Source organism: Podarcis vaucheri, assembly GCF_965113315.1.
Source record: "Podarcis vaucheri genome assembly, chromosome: 5".
NCBI classification, from domain to species: domain Eukaryota; kingdom Metazoa; phylum Chordata; class Lepidosauria; order Squamata; family Lacertidae; genus Podarcis; species Podarcis vaucheri.
The window spans coordinates 2,090,803-2,111,213 of NC_138763.1; the positions used below are offsets into that span (position 1 = coordinate 2,090,803).

Below are 20,411 nucleotides of genomic sequence, written 5' to 3' on the forward strand. Positions count from 1 at the left end.
CTGAAGTATAGAATCATAGAATTTTAGAGTTGAAGGGGACCATGAGGGTCATCTAGTCCAACCCCCTGAAATACAAGAATCTTTTGCCCAACATGGGGCTCGAACCTATTACCCTGAGATTAAGAGTCTCATGCTCAACCGCCTAACACTAATCAGTTTTTGTATTTTAACTTCAGGATGTTTTAAAATACTCTTGAAATAAATTGCAGGACCCGTGTTGGTCTGATGCAGTCGAAATAAATAAAATTTAAAAATTGTCCAGTAGCACCTTATAGACCAACTAAGATTGTTCTTGGTATAAGCTTTTGTGTGCATGCACACTTCTTCAGATACACTGAAACAGAAGCCACCAGACCTATATATATAGTGGGAGGGTGGGGTGGGGTTTTAGGAGATGGGTGGTTGACTCAATGGGTATGGTCAAACTGTTGACAACTGTTAATGACTGCAATTAGCCCTAGGAAAATAGGAAAATATTTAAAATACTGTTGTATTTTTTCTCCTTGAACTTATTGTTTTTGCTTACTCTAAGGCGCTTTGAAAGTTTTTTTCTTAAGCAATCCACCAGTGTGCAAATTTTATTACACAAAATGGTTTTATAAAGCTGCATTTAATTTATCGACTATGTAAGTGCAGGAAGGGCACTGAGGCAGAGGGCTCAAACAGCATTCGACTGTTAGCTGAAACACCTTACCCATTACAAAATCAAAATGGTTTAAGCCAAGTGGTACAGAGAATTGGCCACTTGCTGAGGGGTATAAAACAGCCATAAGTCCGGGGGAGGAAACAAAATGATTGAAAAAGACGCAGGTCAAAAAAGATTCTGCACACTTTCCTGGGCAGAAATGCTGCTTAGAACCCAATTCTTATTTCCCTCCATCCTTATAACTGCCCCATCCTCAGATTTGCACTGCTAAACCGATTTTCCAATCTGCAAAATAATCTAGCATCCCCAGATTGCTATATTCATATGCAAGAGCCTTTGGGTGAAGGACTTTGTCCAAACATCTCCCAGAAATCAACATAAAGTCGGATCGTGAATTTGGACACTGTAGAACAGCAGGAATCGTTCTGAGATCCGGCAAGACATCCAGCGGCAGTTGCTGGTTGTAGATTTAATTCCACGTCTAATTTACCGTGGCCGAATGTTGTCTGTCACACTCGGGGAGCATATTTATGCATTCGTCCTGCCTGTCTCTCCCTCCCGGGATTCTCAATTTACATGTTAATAAGTCTTATCTTGCAGAGGTATGGATCTGGGGCACAATGCCATTCACGGAGCTCCCAGTTCAGAATAGCGCAGGGTCTAATCTTGTTACCAAATGGGAGAACTGAAGCAGGATTCAGAGAAGCATAGAATCATGCCCGTTATGGAAAATAAAGTCTGTGGGGTTCTTGACTCTGTCCTGAATCTCCCAACTGTTGGGTGTTTCATTGTGGATGCCCACAAATTCTACAGTTATAAGAAGGGGGGGCACATTTTTCTGCCTGCTTTTGTCACACCATGTACAGTGGTACCTCTGGATGCGAATGGGATCCATTCCGCAGCCCAGTTCGCAACCTGAAGTGAACGCAACCCGCGTCCACACATCCGTGGATTGCAATTCACCGCTTCCGCGCATGCACATGACATCATTTTGAGCATCTGCGCATGCGCGAGTGGCGAAATCCAGAAGTAACACACCCAGTTACTTCCGGGTTGCTACGGAGAGCTGAGGAGATTTCACCCCTCCCATATCCAAGAATCTGCTGGTGTTCTCTGCTGATTCTCCAGAGAGGAGGGGGCGGTTTCTGCTCTCTACTTATTCCGCGCCAGCCTCACACAAAAGAGAGAGAGAGACTGAGTGTTAGAGAGAGATCGTGTGTATAGATAAGGTTGCTGCTAAGAGCAGCTGCAGACACTCAGTGCAGTTCAGCATTTTTGTTTAGACCTCATTTAGCTCTGTACATAGTTGTGTATTATAGCTGTAGATAGAATAAAGAAGATATTCTACAGAGCTGCTCTCCGAGTTGTTTATATACTCTGCTGTACTCTGCTGTGCGACGACTGTCTTCTTGTGGGAGTGAATCCGGTGCTCACAACTCTAAGCTATGAGTCCACAGCACTTTGACCTGTTCCTGTGCAGAAGGTGGTCTCTGGAAGGGCTACCCAGCTCGCCCAGTTGGGGCTGAAGTGGATGAGTCCAGTTGGTGGCACTGGCTCAAGGGAGATGCTGACAAGCGCAACCCGAAAATATTCATCCTGAAGCTACTTCAACCCGAGGTATGACTGTATAATCCTACACTTTTCTATTTTCATTCGAATCTAGATGAGACGGGCCCTTGGCTGTTCAATCCTTGCATACTCAAGTCACAAAAGAGAGATACGGTCAGCCTACAGCAACTTTCGCATCAGAATTTTATTTATTTCTAAGAACAAAATGCACAAAGAGGGATAATTTGGTCACTAGAGCATGAGACTCTTAACCTCAGAGTCAAGGGTTCAAGCCCCACATGGGGCAAAAGATTCCTGCGTTGCAGGGGTTGGACTAGATGACCCTCGTGGTTCCCTCCAACTTTTATGATCCAATGAAAATGTTTCCGACAATCAACTTTGCCATTTCCACAAACTCACAGAGCTTGCTTTGCCATTCTAATAATGATGGTCTTTTCTCCCCCTTCCAATTCTTTGCGATCAATATTCTGGCCCCTGCTGTTGCGTAAAGGAATACATTTTTTGACGGCAATCATTAGAGGCCATTCAAATCAGAGAATAATTGAAGTGGGATGGGGTGAAGGAATATATAAAAAATATGGTTCCAGAACTGGAATATTAATAGATAATGTGTAAAACGTGCAGGGGTAAGCAAGGAAATAATAAAAGAATCAATTGAATAATTATTAAACTACAACAACAAGATGGAAGAAGTTAAAAAATATATATTGAGATCACCCATGGGTGACGGGAAGAGGGGGGTATAGAAGAATTTATAAAAAATTCTAATAGAATATTTCTACTTGCGTTGCATTTATATATAGCAAAGGGAAGTCTATAGCAATTAGGTATATTTTAATCTAGTCAAATATGTACAGTGGGACCTCTGGATGTTAATGGGATCCGTTCCAGAGCCCCGTTCACATCCTGAAGCAAACACAACCCGCATCTGCACATGCAAGACTGAGAGGAGATATAATAATAATAATAATACAGTCATACCTTGGGTTAAAGTAGCTTCATGTTAAATATTTCCCAGTTGCGCTCCGTGGTGACCCGGAAGTAATGGAGCGTGTTACTTTCGGATTTCGCCACTCGCGCGTGTGTAGACACTCAAAATAACGTCATGCGCATGCGCGGAAGCAGCGGAAAGCGACCTGCGCACATGCAGATGCGCAGCCGTGTGTTACGTTCTACTCAGGATGCGAACGGGAAAAGTGCTAGGAGGAAGGCACGCTTGGCAAATCCACACCGTGATCAACTCCCACCCGGAAACCAATGTCCCCACTGTGGGAGGATGTGTGGATCCAGAATTGGCCTCCACACTCACTTACAGACTCATTGTAAAAACCGTGTTTATGGAAGACAATCTTACTCAGCTACGAGGGATCGCCAAAGAAGAAGAAGAAGAACATATCGCTTTGTATAGTATCAGAACACTTACACACAACCCCCCCCCCCAACCCAACAAAACATACATTAAAGCTAGACTTTCCCCAAATTCCTAGAGCTCGGCCTCACAAGAATCCCAGCGCTCTCAATTTAAAAGGAAAGGAGTCTTGCAGATGTGAGGAGTCCGCTTCTAGCAACCTTTTTAATCTCAAGCAAAGAGCCAGAAACGCTCCCGTTGGCTTGGAGCTGGCCTTGGCCCAGCGCCAAGGAGAAATCTGGCTGCGTTTTCCGTTAACACAGAGCGGGTGTTTAACCATTGTGGCCGCCTGCCCAGGGAGGAAGGAAGGAAGGAAGGAAATGGGCTCCATGACTCAGCAATGTATGAAGTCGAGGTGACGCACAGCCCTCAAAGAGATGACTGATTCTGACAGATGTATCTTTAGCCGTCCCACCTTCCTCTGAACTCTTGCACGTCCAAGTTGGCTAACAGTAGCCACCACCTTGGGCAGATTTCACATTAATAAGGGCAGTAGACAGGTATCACCTTGCCAACAAAGGTCTATATAGTTAAAGCTATGGTTTTCCCAGTGGTGATATATGGAAGTGAGAGCTGGACCATAAAGAAGGCTGATCGCCGAAGAATTGATGCTTCTGAATTCTGGTGCTGGAGGAGACTCTTGAGAGTCCCATGGATTGCAAGAAGATCAAACCTCTCCATTCTGAAGGAAATCAGCCCTGAGCGCTCACTGGAAGGACAGATCGTGAAGCTGAGGCTCCAAGACTTTGGCCACCTCATGAGAAGAGAAGACTCCCTGGAAAAGACCCTGATGTTGGGAAAGATGGAGGGCACAAGGAGAAGGGGACGACAGAGGATGAGATGGTTGGACAGTGTTCTCGAAGCTACCAGCATGAGTTTGACCAAACTGCGGGAGGCAGTGGAAGACAGGAGTGTCTGGCGTGCTCTGGTCCAGGGGGTCACGAAGAGTCGGACATGACTAAACAACAAAAGGGAGCAAGGGAGGGGAGAGGCACCCCTCTGCCCAAGACCATGCTGAAGATTAGCAGCTGCCAGTCACTGGGTGACTGACATAATACGAGGTCTGACATCATCCTAGGCAGCTTCTTGCATTCTTCTCTGCAATCATTTCCGATTTCTAATGAAAGGATGAATCATACGCAAGGCAGATGGAGCTCATTGTATAGCAGGAAAGATCAAAGCACCCATCCACTCCCCACTCAGGAAACCGTGAAGGAGCAGGAAGGAAAATTCATTCACTTCGTATACTTTCGCCATCCTGAAAGTTTAACATTGCTCAAGTGTGCAAGGACTACCCGCATTATGCAAGATTTTACACTCTGCAGAATCTCTCAATGTGGAAACGCAGATGGGTACAATTATGGTTGCCCCACATCTAAAAGGATATTGCAGAGCTGGAAAAGGTTCAGAAAAGGGCAACGAAATTGATCCAGGAGGACAGAGTCACTCCCCTATGTATGAAGAAAAGTTGCAGCATTTGGGAGTTTTCTCGAAGAGAAAAGTCATGTAAGAGGCGATGTGATAGAAGTTTATAAAATTATACATGGCATGGAGGGAGTGACTATTGAAAAGTTTCCCTCTCTCTCTCATAACACCAGGACGTCCAATGCAGCTGAAGTTTGGAAGATTCAGGACAGAAAAAAAAAAGGAATTGTTCACATTTTGTTGTTTAGTCGCTTAGTCGTGACCCCCTGGACCAGAGCACGCCAGGCACTCCTGTCTTCCACTGCCTCCCGCAGTTTGGTCAAACTCATGCTGGTAGCTTCGAGAACACAGTCCCACCATCTCATCCTCTGTTGTCCCCTTCTCCTTGCGCCCTCCATCTTCAGTCTTTTCCAGGGAGTCTTCTCTTCTCATGAGGTGGCCAAAGTCTTGGAGCCTCAGCTTCAGGATCTGTCCTTCCAGTGAGCACTCCGGGCTGATTTCCTTCAGAATGGAGAGGTTGGATCTTCTTGCAGTCCATGGGACTCTCAAGAGTCTCCTCCAGCACCAGAATTCAAAAGCATCCATTCTTCGGCCATCAGCCTTCTTGATGGTCCAGCTCTCACTTCCATACATCACTACTGGGAAAACCAGAGCTTTAACTATATGGACCTTTGTTGGCAAGGGGATGTCTCTGCTTTTTAAGATGCTGTCTAGGTTTGCCATCGCCTTTCTCCCAAGGAGCAGGCGTCTTTTAATTTCGTGACTCCTCTCACCATCTGCAGTGATCATGGAGCCCAAGAAAGTAAAATCTCTCACTGCCTCCATTTCTTCCCCTTCTATTTACCAGGAGGTGATGGGACCAGTGGCCACGATCTTAGGTTTTTTGATGTTGAGCTCCAGACCATATTGTTCACATAGCACAAACCGTGGAACTCACTTCTGCAAGGGGCAGGGATGGCCACCAACTCGGATGGCTTTAAAAGGGCATTAGGCAAATTCATGGGAAAGGAGAGGGCTATCACTGGCTCCTGGCCAGGATGGCTCTGTTCTGCCTCCACAGTTTGAGGCAACAGTGTGTCTGGAAACCGCAGGAGGGGAGAGTTGCTATTGTCCCTGGAGATGCTTCCCAGAATGCGTATCTGCTTGGCCACTGTGAGAACAGGATGCTGGACTCAATGGACCATTGACCTGTTCCAGTATGCTTTTCTTGTGTTTTTATCCTTTCTTGTGGGCCCAAATATTTGTCGTCCACTTCCCTGCCCCCAACACCATTTAAAGTGGTCCATTATTAATCTTCAGCTCAGGAAGAACAAGATAAGCAGAGGTGAGGACTCCTCACCCAGAAATCCCAGCTCGGGATGGAGTATAACTTTGATTCAGTATGCATTTAAAGCCAAATATTGAATTTGCACTTTTGGAAACAACACGGGAACCAAAACAGCTGCCTTGCATCACAGTTGAAATAAATAAATAAAATTTAAAAATTGTTCAAACTAAGTTTCCTCTGGGTATAAGCTTTTGTGTGCATGCACATTTCTTCACGCACATGAAAGCTTATACCCAGAACAAACTTAAGGTGCTACTGGACAATTTTTTATTTATTTATTTCGACTGTGTCAAACCAACACGGCTACCTACCTGAAACTTGCATTGCAGGGCACTGAACTAGATGACCATTGGTTGTCCCTTCTAACTCTACAGTTTTATGATTCTATCCTTAGAATTTTGCACTTATCTGAATTTTGCAATGCAGTTTCCTAAACAGCATTTTAATAATGAATATTTTGCAGGGAAAGTGTGCACAGAAATGAAGATAATCATAGAAATAACATACATACAGAAATTGCTTGCAAATACATTAGTCAAGACCACATACAAATATATGTTTAAATATGAAAAATTCGCACTAAAATGCCAATGATTCCCCCCCCCCAATTGCAAATTGTTGCAAAATGTGGAGAATGAATGAATTTAGGACTGGAAACTTGAGAAATGAAGAGACCCAAAATTGACAGGACCTGCCATCCCTAATCCAAGCTGCAACAAAACTCTCCCAAAGATTATCAGGCCATGAGGAGAGCAAAGAGTATCGTTGAGAGAGGATAAGTCCATTTCTCTTGGAGTCCCAGAGACCCATCAGTAGGAAGCCAGAATCACTCAGGGCCTGGGAATCCCCAGAGTTGATTCCTCCTGACTGTGACAAATGGGCCTGTCAGCGGCTCTGGCTAATTGCATGCCAACATGTTCATCTCGCTCTGCTCTGGGCTCATCTGCTTCCCTCAAGGGAGCCCTTGGCCGACAGAGCCCCGAACCACCGCCCCGCTTTGCCAAAGAGGAGGGGGCAGCCTCAGCTTGTGGAAATTGAGGGGGCTGCATCTCTCAGTTAGGCACTCGGCTTCTGTCCTGGGCTTCACGTTTGCACATTCAGCGCCCTCATGGCCTTTGGCAACAGGAGGGGGGGATTGGAAAAACCTATTTGGTGTTTCGCAACTTTCTGACTAGTTGCAGGACCTTAGCCAAACCTAGCAGAGTAAACGCAGAATCCACGGAAGCAATTGGCGACTTGGCTGCAGACAGGATAGACGAAGCAGGAACCAGGAACTTGTAGTTAGGTATTGTGATGGGATGGTTAGCTGCTTGTGCATAAAATCGTGGTCCCTCAGAGTTTGTGCAACTCCACAAACCTCTGTGTGACAGAGCTCCTCAGACATGTCTGCCCTAGTCACTTGCAGATTCCGACAGTGGTTGTTTTCGGAAGCGCTTCCAGCATAGAAGCTCCTTAACGGAAACACGTCTTCTGGACTCACGACGTGACAGCTTCCGGCGAGGAAAGGGTCTCCCTATGGGAGCTTCTGACACCTCCCCACTGTTCTCGCTGGACGTGTCCCGGAGCCCTCCCTCTTGCTCGCTTTCCCTCAGAGATCCTTCCCCTTCCCTGCTAGTTCCTGCTTTAGCTGCTGCGTCTCTCTCCGCATTCATGAGACCTTCCTCCAGAGACCCATCTCTCCCCCTGCTGGTCCCTGCTTTCGCTGCTGAGTCCCTCCCAGCCTCCATGAGCCCTCTCCCCACCTGTTCCTCCGATGGCAGTTCCCTGACAGGTATTTATTATATACAGTGGACTTTTCACAGGAACAGAACTCGGATCTTTTGCTAGCTCTCTGTGACACGACTCACAACTCCTACACTCACTGACACACTGAACCACTGAACCTCTGAACTCTGAACTAACACATTCCAGTTAGTAGGCCATTAATTATCACTCCCTTGAGAGAGCTTGACCAGTCAGGGAGCTGTATCCATGTCTCTGTTATCACCAGGCAGACTTACTCCTTCAGATTGCCTTCTGGCTGTCTGCCAAACCTTAATTGACTCTGTGTGAGTAGCTGCACATACACAGTTTCCCCACAGGGGGTGCTTCTCTGCATCACCATGGGACAGCTTGGGTCCTTTGCCTCTGTCCATGCTCAGAGGAGCAGCTCTTGGGATCCCAGATGCCAGGCATGTCTGATTCCCAAGAGACTGCGATCTACTCACAGTATAAAAATACTGGCTGTGATCTACCCATTGTCAAAGCTGCGGAGACAAAGTTGGAGTAGGCAAAGTTGTTGAGCTCTTTTTTTTGGGGGGGGGGAAGCTGTTGAGCCTCTTTTTGGGGGGCGGGGTATCCCGCGATCCTGGTTGATATCTAGCCGACCTAACCGGAAGAGTCCGCGCCCAGAAGGAGGAGGCGTATCAAGAAGAGTGGATTAAATTTAATGATTATTTAGTTAAATATGTTAAATTAAATTAACTGAAAACAGCTTGCAGATACTTCATTGGCTTAGGATTTTATTTATGTTAAGTGATTAATTAATATGTTTAATTTCATAATGTGAAGATCTAAGGATGTTAATGTTTAAGTTACATTTTATAAGACCTGTGATTTGGAAAACCGTTAAAAGGATATGCAATGAAATTCAACCAAGGGGGAAGCGAGGAAGTCACTTAACAATGATAATAAGTGTAATTTTCAATAAGGCTATGAGTTATGTTTGTTTGTCATATGTGTTTGTTTGTTTGTTTATAATGTTGTGAAAACCAATAAAAAAAATTGAAGCAAAACAAAGGACCCCGCAATCAACCAGGATCAGCCATGGACGCCATGCAATCGACCGGCAGATCGTGAATGACTGGTTGGACACGCCTGCCAGATACTTATTTTGCATTTTCCAGGGAAGCTCCACCTGTAGCTTCCTGCCCAAGGCCAACGTGGGATGGGGTCACTCACCAGAGGGGCTGCCAAGGTCAAGGGCGCAGAGCCAAAGAGCTACCAGCAGGAGGCAGCGGACCTTCATCCTGCAGGGACAGAAAAACAACCACAGGGGACAGAATGGTTATTTCGGCTATTTTGTTGTTGTTGATGATGATGTATTTATACTTATAACCCACCTTTCCCCCTGACAGGACTCAAGGCAACTGACACATAAAAACAAGAACCACTAAAAACATAGAAAAACCAATCATTAAAATACAATTCAGCATTGATGGAGTTAAAAGCTATATACGAGAAATCCCCAAACTCAGCCCTCTAGCTGTTTTCGGACTACAACTCCCATCATAATGGGACCAGTGGTCAGGGATGATGGGGATTGCAGTCCCAAAACAGCTGGAGGGCCGGGTTTGGAGGTGCCTGCTATATACCATCTCTTTTAAAACATAGCAATAATTATAATAAATATGACATGCCCCCATTGGCTTTTTTAAATAGAGTATTTCTAAAGCAGCATCAATGCACTGGTGTAGTCTAAAGGCAAGACAGGCAGGTCCCTGACCCAAGAAACAGGTGCCGACAATTTAAAAATCATTATTAAAAACAGTTCAAACTGAAAATCCCTATCCAGGCATGGCCAAAGCTGAGACTCCAGTCAAAAGTGATAAAAGGCACTTCTAGCCACAGAGGCCACCTGAGCCTCAAGTGATAATGATGGTTGCATAAGAAGGTCAGAAGAGGCTGGTGGATCAGGCCCATAGCCCATCTAGCCCGGCATCCTCTTCTCACAGTAGACCCCCATCGTTCAGCCCAGACACTGAGGTCCAGCTCCGAGGGCCTTCTGGCGGTTCCCTCCCTGCAAGAAGGCAGAGGGCCTTCTCGGTGGTGGCACCTGCCTGTGGAACGCCCTCCCACCAGATGTCAAAGGAAAAAAACAACTACCAGGCTTTTCGGAGACATCTGAAGGCAGCCCTGTTTAGGGAAGCTTTTAATGTTTGATGCATTACTGTATTTTAATATTTTGTTGGAAGCCGCCCAGAGAGGCTGGGGAAGTCCAGCCAGATGTGCGGGGTATAAATAACAAATTATTTATTATTATTATTATTATTATTATTATTATTATTATTATTATTATTACAGATGCCTGTGGGAAACCAGCAAGCAGGATTTGAGAGCAGCAGCAACACTCTCCCCTCCTCTGGTTTCCACAAACTCCCCCCCCCCCTATTTATGGTATTTCATTTATCAAATTTATATACCGCCCTAAACCCAGAGGTTATAGGTTAGACAAGGTTCAGAATCTGGATGCGGAGAGCATGAGAGCATAAATGTGGAGGCGCAGAGCACAGCCATCGTGGCCAGTAGCCATTGACAGCTCTCTCCCCCTCCATGAATTTTCCCAGTCTTCTTTTAAAGCCATCTAGTTTGGTGACCACTTCCTGTGGGAGGGAGTTCCACAGGTTAACTAGAGAGTTCTAGTGGAAAGGGAGAAAAACCTCCATGCCATTTAAAGGCTTTCTGGGAAATGATATATAATGAGTTAAAGAAAATGTTTAAAAACACTTTTGTTTAAAAAAAAACCCAGAAGCCTTTTTACTGGGTATAGTAGGCGAAGACATCCCAAGAAAAGATAAAAGACTGTTCATGTATGCAACAACTGTGGCAAGAATTCTTTTAGCCCAAAAATGGAAACAAGAAGAAGTACCAATGACAGAAGAGGGGCAGATGAAGTTGTTGATGATGATAATAATAATAATAACAACAACAATAAACTTTTATTTATACTCCGCCCTTCCTGGTTCAAAAACCCAGCTCAGGGCGGCTAACAACAAATTTAAAACACATTAAAACACTTAATTATAAAAGCAGCATGAAATACAGTATAAAAACATGAATAACAATTATGGATTTTGCGGAACTGGAAAACCAGGAAAACTCCAAAACCAGCACGATCAAGTATTCCAAAAAGGCTGGAGTAAATTTACACAATATTTGAAAGATCATTGTAAGCAATTAACAACACTAGTAGGGTTAGCTGAAGACTCGTAACGAGAATTTTTTTGTACCTTTCTACATTTATTTAAATTTTGAGGTATTTTGCGATGGGTTTTATTAGAACTGGAAAAAATATAAGATGCTGTGATATAAAGGTTAACTTTGAAAGCCAAGAGGCAGGAGGGAAGGAAGTCAATAGGCTCAAAAGAGCCAAGAGGTTAAGTGGATAATAATGATGTGATTATACATGTTTAAATGGAAAATTAATAAAAATTATTTAAAAAAAGAAAAAGAAAAACTTCCGTGCCATTCAAGTGGGGAAAACCTATGTACATGAGCTGGAATGTGCAATTCATTCCAGGACCCCACCAGCACTTTTCATGCGCCTTTTGCTTGCTATTCTCAGTTGGTCAGGGACGCCTGTGGCACTGTGGTCTAAACCACAGAGCCTAGGACTTGCCGATCAGAAGGTCAGCGGTTCGAATCCCCACGACAGGGTGAGCTCCCGTTGCTCGGTCCCTGCTCCTGCCAACCTAGCAGTTTGAAAGCACATCAAAGTGCAAGTAGATAAATAGGTACCACTCTGGTGGGAAGGTAAATGGCGTTTCTGTGCACTGCTGTGGTTTGCCAGAAGCGGCTTAGTCCTGCTGGCCACATGACCCGGAAGCTGTACGCCGGCTCCCTCGGCCAGTAAAGCGAGATGAGCGCCGCAACCCCTGAGTCGTTTGTGACTGGACCTAATGGTCATGGGTCCTTTACCTTTTTTTTAACCCAGTTGGTGAGTCATGTCCGGGAATAATTGCAGAGAGAAAACAAAATAAAAAAATTCCTTCCAGTAGCACCTTAGAGACCAACTAAGTTTGCTATTGGTATGAGCTTTCGTGTGCATGCACACTTCTTCAGATACAAAGCACTTTGGCAAGTTATCAGGCCCTGAAACAGCTATAGGAATCTGACCGATTTATTGATAGAAATTTACATCCTGCCTCCAAGGCAGCTGATAAAATATATACATGTCTTTTATATATGTGCAGATAAGATTCCTATAACAATTACATTTAACAGGCCTATAGATGATGATGATTTAAGTATCTGAAGAAGTGTGCATGCACACGAAAGCTCATACCAATAACAAACTTAGTTGGTCTCTAAGGTGCTACTGGAAGGAATTTTAAAATTTTGTTTCCACTACGGCAGACCAACACGGCTACCTACCTGCAGAGAGGAAGGGAGAGATCCTTTTCTGCAACCCCTCCCTGACCCGCCAAAGGCTCAGGCCAGCCCCTCAACATCCTGCACCCCCTTTCTGGAATAAGCAGCTCTCTTGCGGTCGCTGCAGCCGGCTGGCATGCCTTCAGATGTTCTAATGAGCCTGCCTCTCTCCTGGGGCCTCCAGATCATTAAGGAAGGAAAACAATTAGAGGAGCGAAGGCAAACTTCGTCAAGCGCCTCCGCTGCACCTCTGCCTCCAAAGGTGTTCAAAGACAAAGCAAAAAAGCAAAACCAGGGTTGGTGATGTAGACAGGTCAGCTGGCAAATAGGATGCCTAAAAACCCATAATGACCCAAGACATTGATCCTGCCCAGAGTTGCTTCTCAATACCAAATCAGAAATGATGGGGCCAGCCACATTTGTTTAAACATCGTCAGGGTGCATGAAATTAGCGTGGCATGAACTTTGGAACTCCCTGGCTCTTCAGATCCTGCAAGGCAGCAGAAGTTTAGGATCAGAGTTTTCCTTCTCCTAAGTGGGCTGCCTTTGCAGGCTGATGACCCCCATCTGCCTGGTTCCTTGTAACCTCACTTCTCACAGGGAGGGAACCGCCAGAAGGCCCTCGGAGCTGGACCTCAGTGTCCGGGCAGAACGATGGGGTTGGAGACGCTCCTTCAGGTATACTGGACTGAGGCCGTTTAGGGCTTTCAAGGTCAGCACCGACACTTTGAATTGTGCTCGTAAATGTACTGGGAACCAATGTGGGTCTTTCAAGACCGGTGTTATGTGGTCTCGGCGGCCGCCCCCCAGTCATCAGTCTAGCTGCCACATTCTGGATTAATTGTACAGTGGTACCTCGGGTTAAGTATTTAATTCATTCTGGAGGTCTGTTCTTAACCTGAAACTGTTCTTAACCTGAAGCACCATTTTAGCTAATGGGGCCATGCCGCCGGAGCCCGATTTCTGTTCTCATCCTGAAGCAAAGTTCTTAACCTGAAGCACTATTTCTGGCTTAGTGGAGTGTGTAACCTGAAGCGTATGTTACCTGAAGCATATGTAACCCGAGGTACCATTGTATGCCAGTACCTACCTCACTGAGGGTTTGAGGTCTATTGGCTCACCTCACCTGGCTCAGTCGGCCAGTCAAAGCCATTCCTGGGATATGGCCGCTGTCACCTGCTGACAGCTTCTAGGAGCCCCAGGTGAAATCTGAGTCCAGGATGGGGACCAAAGGTAAATATGTTACCTGAGAAGGAGCACAATGTGTCCAGTATCAGAGGTACCATCCCCTCCCCTAACACCCCATACATCCCAGGTTGGAAGAAAATGCAATAAATCAATTTATATATATATTAAACATTCTGTGACAAAGCTATTGGCTCCATTTGCCCCTTGATTCATTCAGTTGAAGCCCCCTCAGCACCATCCACTAAGCGCCTTGGACAGAGACCAGGTCAGGATCCCAAGCTGGGCCACTATCCTGTTTCCTTTTCCTTTTTCTTTTTATACAGCAAGAAAAGAAAAAAGGAAAACACAAATACCAAATTACACACAAGAATAACAATAGATACTGAATTTTCTCAACAAAAAATGAGCCATAAATTGGTCTTAACACTAAAGACCAAACCTCCCATCTATTCCATACTTTGATTTCATATAACTTATTGCCAGTACAGTGGTACCTCAGGTTACATACGCTTCAGGTTACAGACTTCACTAACCCAGAAATAGTACCTCGGGTTAAGAACTTTGCTTCAGGATGAGAACAGAAATTGTGCTCTGGCGGCACAGTGGAGGTGGGAGGCCGCATTAGCTAAAGTGATGCTTCAGGTTAAGAACAGTCTCAGGTTAAGAACGGACCTCCAGAATGAATTAAGTTCTTAACCCGAGGTACCACTGTACAAACTTTATCATTATTAAACTTTTTCTTAATATATCTTAATTCTTATATCTGCCTTTCCACTATTACTGAAGTTCCTCAAATGCTGCAACCGAGTTTAAACTACTATATTTATATTTCAAATATTCTTTGAAAACCTCCCATTTTGATTTATTCTTTATTTTTTCCTGATAGACCATCTAATTCTGCATATTCTCTCAGCTTTTGGATCCAATCTTGTATACACTCTCCTGTTTCCATTTGCCAAGGATTTTCTGTCACCTCTTAGGTGGTCCTTCCCGAAGTCCCACCATGGAGTTGTCCCCTGGGCCAGGCTGAACAGCAACCTGCCACCCAACCACCGGACCCTTAGCAATGAGAGACAAATGTCGGGGCAACCAGCCCTCACCCCAAATACAGATGATATGTTTCCATTTTGCTTTAAGCACCTACGACTGACCCGAAGGCTCCGAAGCAAACTGCAAATGGCAGACTGAAGGATGCAACCAAACAGACCAAACCGTTTTGTACCTTTGCTATTATTAATCATTATTATACTTGCTTATCTCCTGCAATTTCCCCCACACTAGGACTCAAGGTGGCTCAGACAAATTAAAACAATGCAGATAAAACTGAAAAAGCAAAAAACATATGAAAGAAAATGGCTAAAAAAGTAATCAGACACTGATGGAATTAAAAATAAATAACCGGTAGATTAAAATGCACGGCACTATCAAAAGCCATTTCCTTTTAAAAAAACCAACAGTCAGTTCCCAGAGGTCTGACGAAATAAAACTGTCTTTGTTATCCCACTTTTTAACTACTATTACACTTAATATCTGGATATTGGAGAACCACAGCAGAATTCTAAACAGCGTTGACGCAGAAGCTTGCAGTGGCTCTCCTTTTATACCACATTCAGTTAATAGTTCTGTGTACGTCACAAATTTGTATCACCAGGCAATTCTCAAAACCTGAGGGCGATGTCCAGGGAGGGCTAAAGATCCACATTATATGACATTATAAGAGGAGGTCTCCCTAAACAGCATAAGAGCATCGTGCAGGATCAGTATCCTGTTCTCACAGTGGCCAGCCAGCTGCTCCAGAGGGAAGTTCAGGAGTCACAGAGCCAGAATTGGAGAGCCACCAAATTAATACCCACAGTTGCCGGCTATTTGTGTATCCATTCTTCCCAGATATCTGGCATGGAGAAGTGGAGGGAGAAACTTTTTCATAATACTAGAACTCGTGGACATTTATTGAAGATTATTTGGGACGGATAAAAGGAAGGACTTCTTCAGGCAGCACATAATTAAACTGCGGAACTCCCTCCCACAGGAAGAATTGATGGCCACTAAGCTTGATAACTTTAAAAGAGGATGAGACAAATTAATGGAGGAGGCAAGGATTATTGATGGCTACTTGCCAGGATAGGAATGCAGGTGGCGCTGTGGTCTAAACCACCGAGCCTCTTGGACTTGGTGCTCAGAAGGTCGGCGGTTCGAATCCCCGCAACGGGCTGAGCTCCTGTCACTCTGTCCCAGCTCCTGCCAACCTAGCAGTTCAAAAGCAGGAAGGTAAACAGTGTTTGTGTGCGCTCTGGTTTCCATCACGGTGTCCCGTTGCGCCAGAAGCGTTTTAGTCCTGCTGGCCACATGACCCAGAAAGCTGCCTGTGGACAACGCCGGCTCCCTTGGCCTGAAAGCGAGATGGGCGCTGCAACCCCAGAGTCACCTTTGACTGGACTTAACCGTCCAGGGGTCATAGAATCATAGAGTTGGAAGAGACCACAAGGGCCATCGAGTCCAACCCCCTGCCAAGCAGGAAACACCATCAGAGCACTCCTGACATATGGTCGTCAAGCCTCTGCTTAAAGACCTCCAAAGTAGGAGACTCCACCACACTCCTTGGCAGCAAATTCCACTGTCGAACAGCTCTTACTGTCAGGAAGTTCTTCCTAATGTTTAGGTGGAATCTTCTTTCTTAAAAGTTAAGGGTCCTTTACCTTTAACTTTTACCTTTACTTGCAAGGATGTCTCTGCTCTGCCTCCAGTGTGGTGCAGTGGTTAAGAGCAGTAGACTCATAATCTGGGGAACCGGGTTCGATTCCCCGCTCCTCCACCTGCAGCTGCTGGGTGACCTTGGGCCAGTCACACTTCTTTGAAGTCTCTCAGCCCCACTCACCTCACAGAGTGTTTGTTGTGGGGGAGGAAGGGAAAGGAGAATGTCTGCCGCTTTGAGACTCCTTTGGGCAGTGATAAAGCAGGATATCAAATCCAAACTACTACTCTTCTTCTTCTTCTTCTTCTTCTTCTTCTTCTTCTTCTTCTTCCGCAAATGGAGGCACCAACGCTTCTGAATACCATCTGCTGAAAACCACAAGAGGGGAGAGTTGTTGTTCTTGATCTCAAATCCTGCTTGCAGGCTTCCCAGTGGGGCATCTGCTTGGCCACTGTGAGAAGAGGATGCTGGACTAAGTGGTTCCCCTTCGGCCTGATCCGTCAGGCTCTCCTTACATTCTAATCTGATTCAACCACACTTGAAAGAGCCTTCCGGAGATGGGAAGATAAGAACTCTGCAACGTGATCTGGCCTGTTATTGTGGTGCAGACTGGCTGCTTGGCTTTCTCTGGAGATTGCAGGCATGCCCACCTCAAGGACCACCAAGGCAAGGGCACTGACTTACCCCCCCCCCACATTGTCATCACGAGATGTGTCATGCCACAAGTCATGTGAGGCATCCCGCCCTCAGGCCAGTATGCAGGAGCACCCTGCCGGTGCGCTGGGTGGGGAATAGTGAGCATGGATCTGGGCTCCACAATCCACACCGGCAGAAGAAGATGGGTGCGGGGGGGCGTGCACACCGCCCTGGATGTAATCCCTGAGGGTCGCCTGCCCGCCCGCCCGTGGCTCAGACTCCCATGCCTACCACAAACAAAGGGGCAAAGGGGCATGAGCCTCCAGGGAAAGGGGGGGGGGCTGCTGCGCCACTTTCCTCACGGTAGGCGTGGGAGAAGCATCTTCAAAAGCAGAGACATCACCTTGCCAACTAAGGTCCGTATAGTTAAAGCTCTGGTTTTCTCGGTAGTGATGTATGGAAGTGAGAGCTGGACCATAAAGAAGGCTGATGGCCAAAGAATGGATGCTTTTGAATTCTGGTGCTGGAGGAGACTCTTGAGAGTCCCATGGACTGCAAGAAGATCCAACCTCTCCATTCTGAAGGAAATCAGCCCTGAGTGCTCACTGAAAGGACAGATCCTGAAGCTGAGGCTCGTTGGCTACCTCCTAAGAAGAGAAGACTCCCTGGAAAAGACCCTGATGTTGGGAAAGATGGAGGGCACAAGGAGAAGGGGACGGCAGAGGACGGGATGGTTGGGTAGTGTTCTCGAAGCTACCAGCATGAGTCTGACCAAACTGCGGGAGGCAGTGGAAGACAGGAGTGCCTGGCGTGCTCTGGTCCAGGGGGTCACGATGAGTCGGACACGACTAAACAACTAAACGACAAGGCGTGGGAGTCTGAGTCGCGGGCACGCTGAATGTCACCCCCCTTTGCACCGGTAACAAAGCAGCACAGCAATTGAAAAATAAAACTCTCCTCCTGCTCTGTGCCCAGAATGGCTGCCGTGGGGTCAGGTCAATTGTCTAGTTTGACACGGGAGGTGGGTTGGTCTGGGCCCCTGAGAGCCCTCTGTGGGTCACCAAGGGAAAGGAATTGGGGGCCTCTGCCACGGGGCCCAGCTTAGCTGCGACTCCTGCATTGCAGATGTCCCTTCCATCTCTCCAGTTCTGTGATTAAGACAGCCTTTCATTCTGACTCTTTGTCTGGGGTTGTAGATCAAAACATCTGGATGGTGCCAGGTTGTCAGAGGCTGAAGTAAGGAATCTGAGTAACCCCTGGAGGAGGAGGAGAAAACCTGGGATCCCGCCCAACCTGGGCAGCGGGGGCATATGCTCCACCACTGGCACTCCGCTCTCAGCCCCCCCCCACCCAACATCAGGCAGTGGGATGAAGACCCCTCACCCCCCCCAACCTGGAGCCCCTGCATCAAGGCCAAGGGAGAGTGCAATTGGTGCATTGCAACATGGTTCAATGCTGTCTACAAAGCCTTTGGCATCCTTGGGAAGGGGAGGCCAACACAAGTGCTTGGAGTGCAGGGGCGATCAAGGAAAAAGACATGCATGTAGTTGAGCAGTTATCTCTCTCCTCCTCCTCATCTACGTGGTTCAAGAGCACCTCTAATTATAGGTAAAGTCACACGCAAGACTCTGCGCACTGGGTTACAGGTCATACCAGGGCCGGGCTGTTTTTGTTCTTAGTTTTCTTGTGTATTTTGTGTTTCCCTATATCAGGGGTTGGAGACTCTTGAGAGTCCCATGGACTGCAAGAAGATCAGACCTCTCCATTCTGAAGGAAATCAGCCCTGAGTGCTCACTGGAAGGACAGATCCTGAAGCTGAGGCTCCAAGACTTTGGCCACCTCATGAGAAGAGACGACTCCCTGCAAAAGAGCCTGATGTTGGAAAAGATGGAGGGCACAAGGAGAAGGGGACGACAGAGGACGAGATGGTGGGACAGTGTCATAGAAGCTACCAGCATGAGTCTGACCAAACTGTGGGAGGCAGTGGAAGACAGGAGTGCCTGGCGTGCTCTGGTCCAGGGGGTCACAAAGAGTCGGACACGACTAAACAACTAAACAACAAGAACATATCAGAGGTCAGGAAACCTTTCCAGCAGGGGGCCGGTCCACTGTCCCTCAGACCTTGTGGGGGCCCGGACTATATTTTGAAGAAAAAAATGAACGGATCCTATGCCCCACAAATATCCCAGAGATGCATTTTAAAGAAAAGCACACATTCTACTCATGTAAAAACACGCTGACTCCCGGACCGTCTGTGGGCCAGATTGAGAAGGCGATTGGGCCGGATCCAGCCCACGGGCCTTAGGTTGCCTACCCCTGCCCTATATTGTAATTTTAGGCTGCAACTGCCCTGAGATCAATGGATGAAGGGTGGTATACAAATAATGATAAGAAAATAATAAAATACAGGGAACTGGGAGAGGGAAGGGTGGGGGGAAATGAAGAAATCACAGAAAGAGAAAACAATTTACTAAAACAGCTGACAAAAGGCGGGACAGTGGGCGGGAGGGAGGGGATTCAGAATTGAACAGATCCTGGAAAAGGTCCTTCAGACCCTCCAGGAAATGCTTTTGCTTCTTACTATCGGGAACTGCAGAAAATAAGGCGATGGGGGGGGGGATTTGCGGAAATTGGACAATGGAGAAAATTACTGTAGCAGAAGCCATCTGGGCTCCATTGAGCAGGGAATAGAAAATGCATTCCAGGCAGCCAGATTGCTCTTCGGGGGGCGATTGGTGCTTCTGAACATCAGTTGCCGTTTTATCAGAGTTTATCGGGACCTCGGCAGGCAGATTAGTGGGACAGAGCCTGCACTGAGCCTGCAAGCAGAACGACAGGCTACAGCAAACAGACCTGACTGACAAGCAGCCAGCCTCCCCGACATAATAGGGCATGGCCTTTCAAGGTCGTGACGGGATGACAACATTTACAGTATTTTTTATTTCTCTGGCTTAGCAGAGAGCCTTGCTGACGCAGCAGTCCCAGAAACACAAAACTGCTGCTTTCAACAGGATCTACTTGCTCCTTGCTTTTGTGCTATGCAAAACTTTCCAAGTAAATGGGAAGGGCCCCTGCAAAAGCTGTTGCAGCAATAATGGTGCCTGCTGGGGGGGAAATCACCTAACAGACATCACCTTGCCAACAAAGGTCCGTATGGTTCAAGCTCTGGTTTTCCCAGTAGTGATGTATGGAAGTGAGAGCTGGACCATAAAGAAGGCTGGTCACTGAAGAACGGATGCTTTTGAATTCTGGTGCTGGAGGAGACTCTGGAGAGTCCCACAGACTGCAAGAAGATCCAACCTCTCCATTCTGAAGGAAATCAGCCCTGAGTGCTCACTGGAAGGACAGATCCTGAAGCTGAGGCTCCAAGACTTTGGCCGCCTCATGAGAA

General features: G+C 46.5%; 1 protein-coding gene and 1 long non-coding RNA gene across 5 annotated transcripts in view; one reads left to right on the forward strand and one right to left on the reverse strand.

The window, feature by feature from the left end:
* The window catches only part of LOC309533325, a 428,448-nt gene that overhangs the window by 308,236 nt on the left and 99,801 nt on the right, over nucleotides 1–20,411 (forward strand). The gene's annotated exons all lie outside the window — the stretch shown is intronic.
* The window catches only part of IL1RAP (interleukin 1 receptor accessory protein), a 100,131-nt gene that overhangs the window by 48,012 nt on the left and 31,708 nt on the right, over nucleotides 1–20,411 (reverse strand). For 2 of the 4 annotated variants that reach the window (XM_082224170.1, XM_082224173.1), the window contains exon 2: nucleotides 9,316–9,383. In XM_082224170.1, coding sequence (XP_082080296.1) covers nucleotides 9,316–9,382 — 67 coding nt within the window. In that variant the 5' untranslated portion in view covers nucleotide 9,383. Of the gene's footprint in view, nucleotides 1–9,315; nucleotides 9,384–16,388; nucleotides 16,547–20,411 lie in introns of those variants that run through there. The other 2 variants (XM_082224172.1, XM_082224171.1) reach the window with 2 other exon arrangements.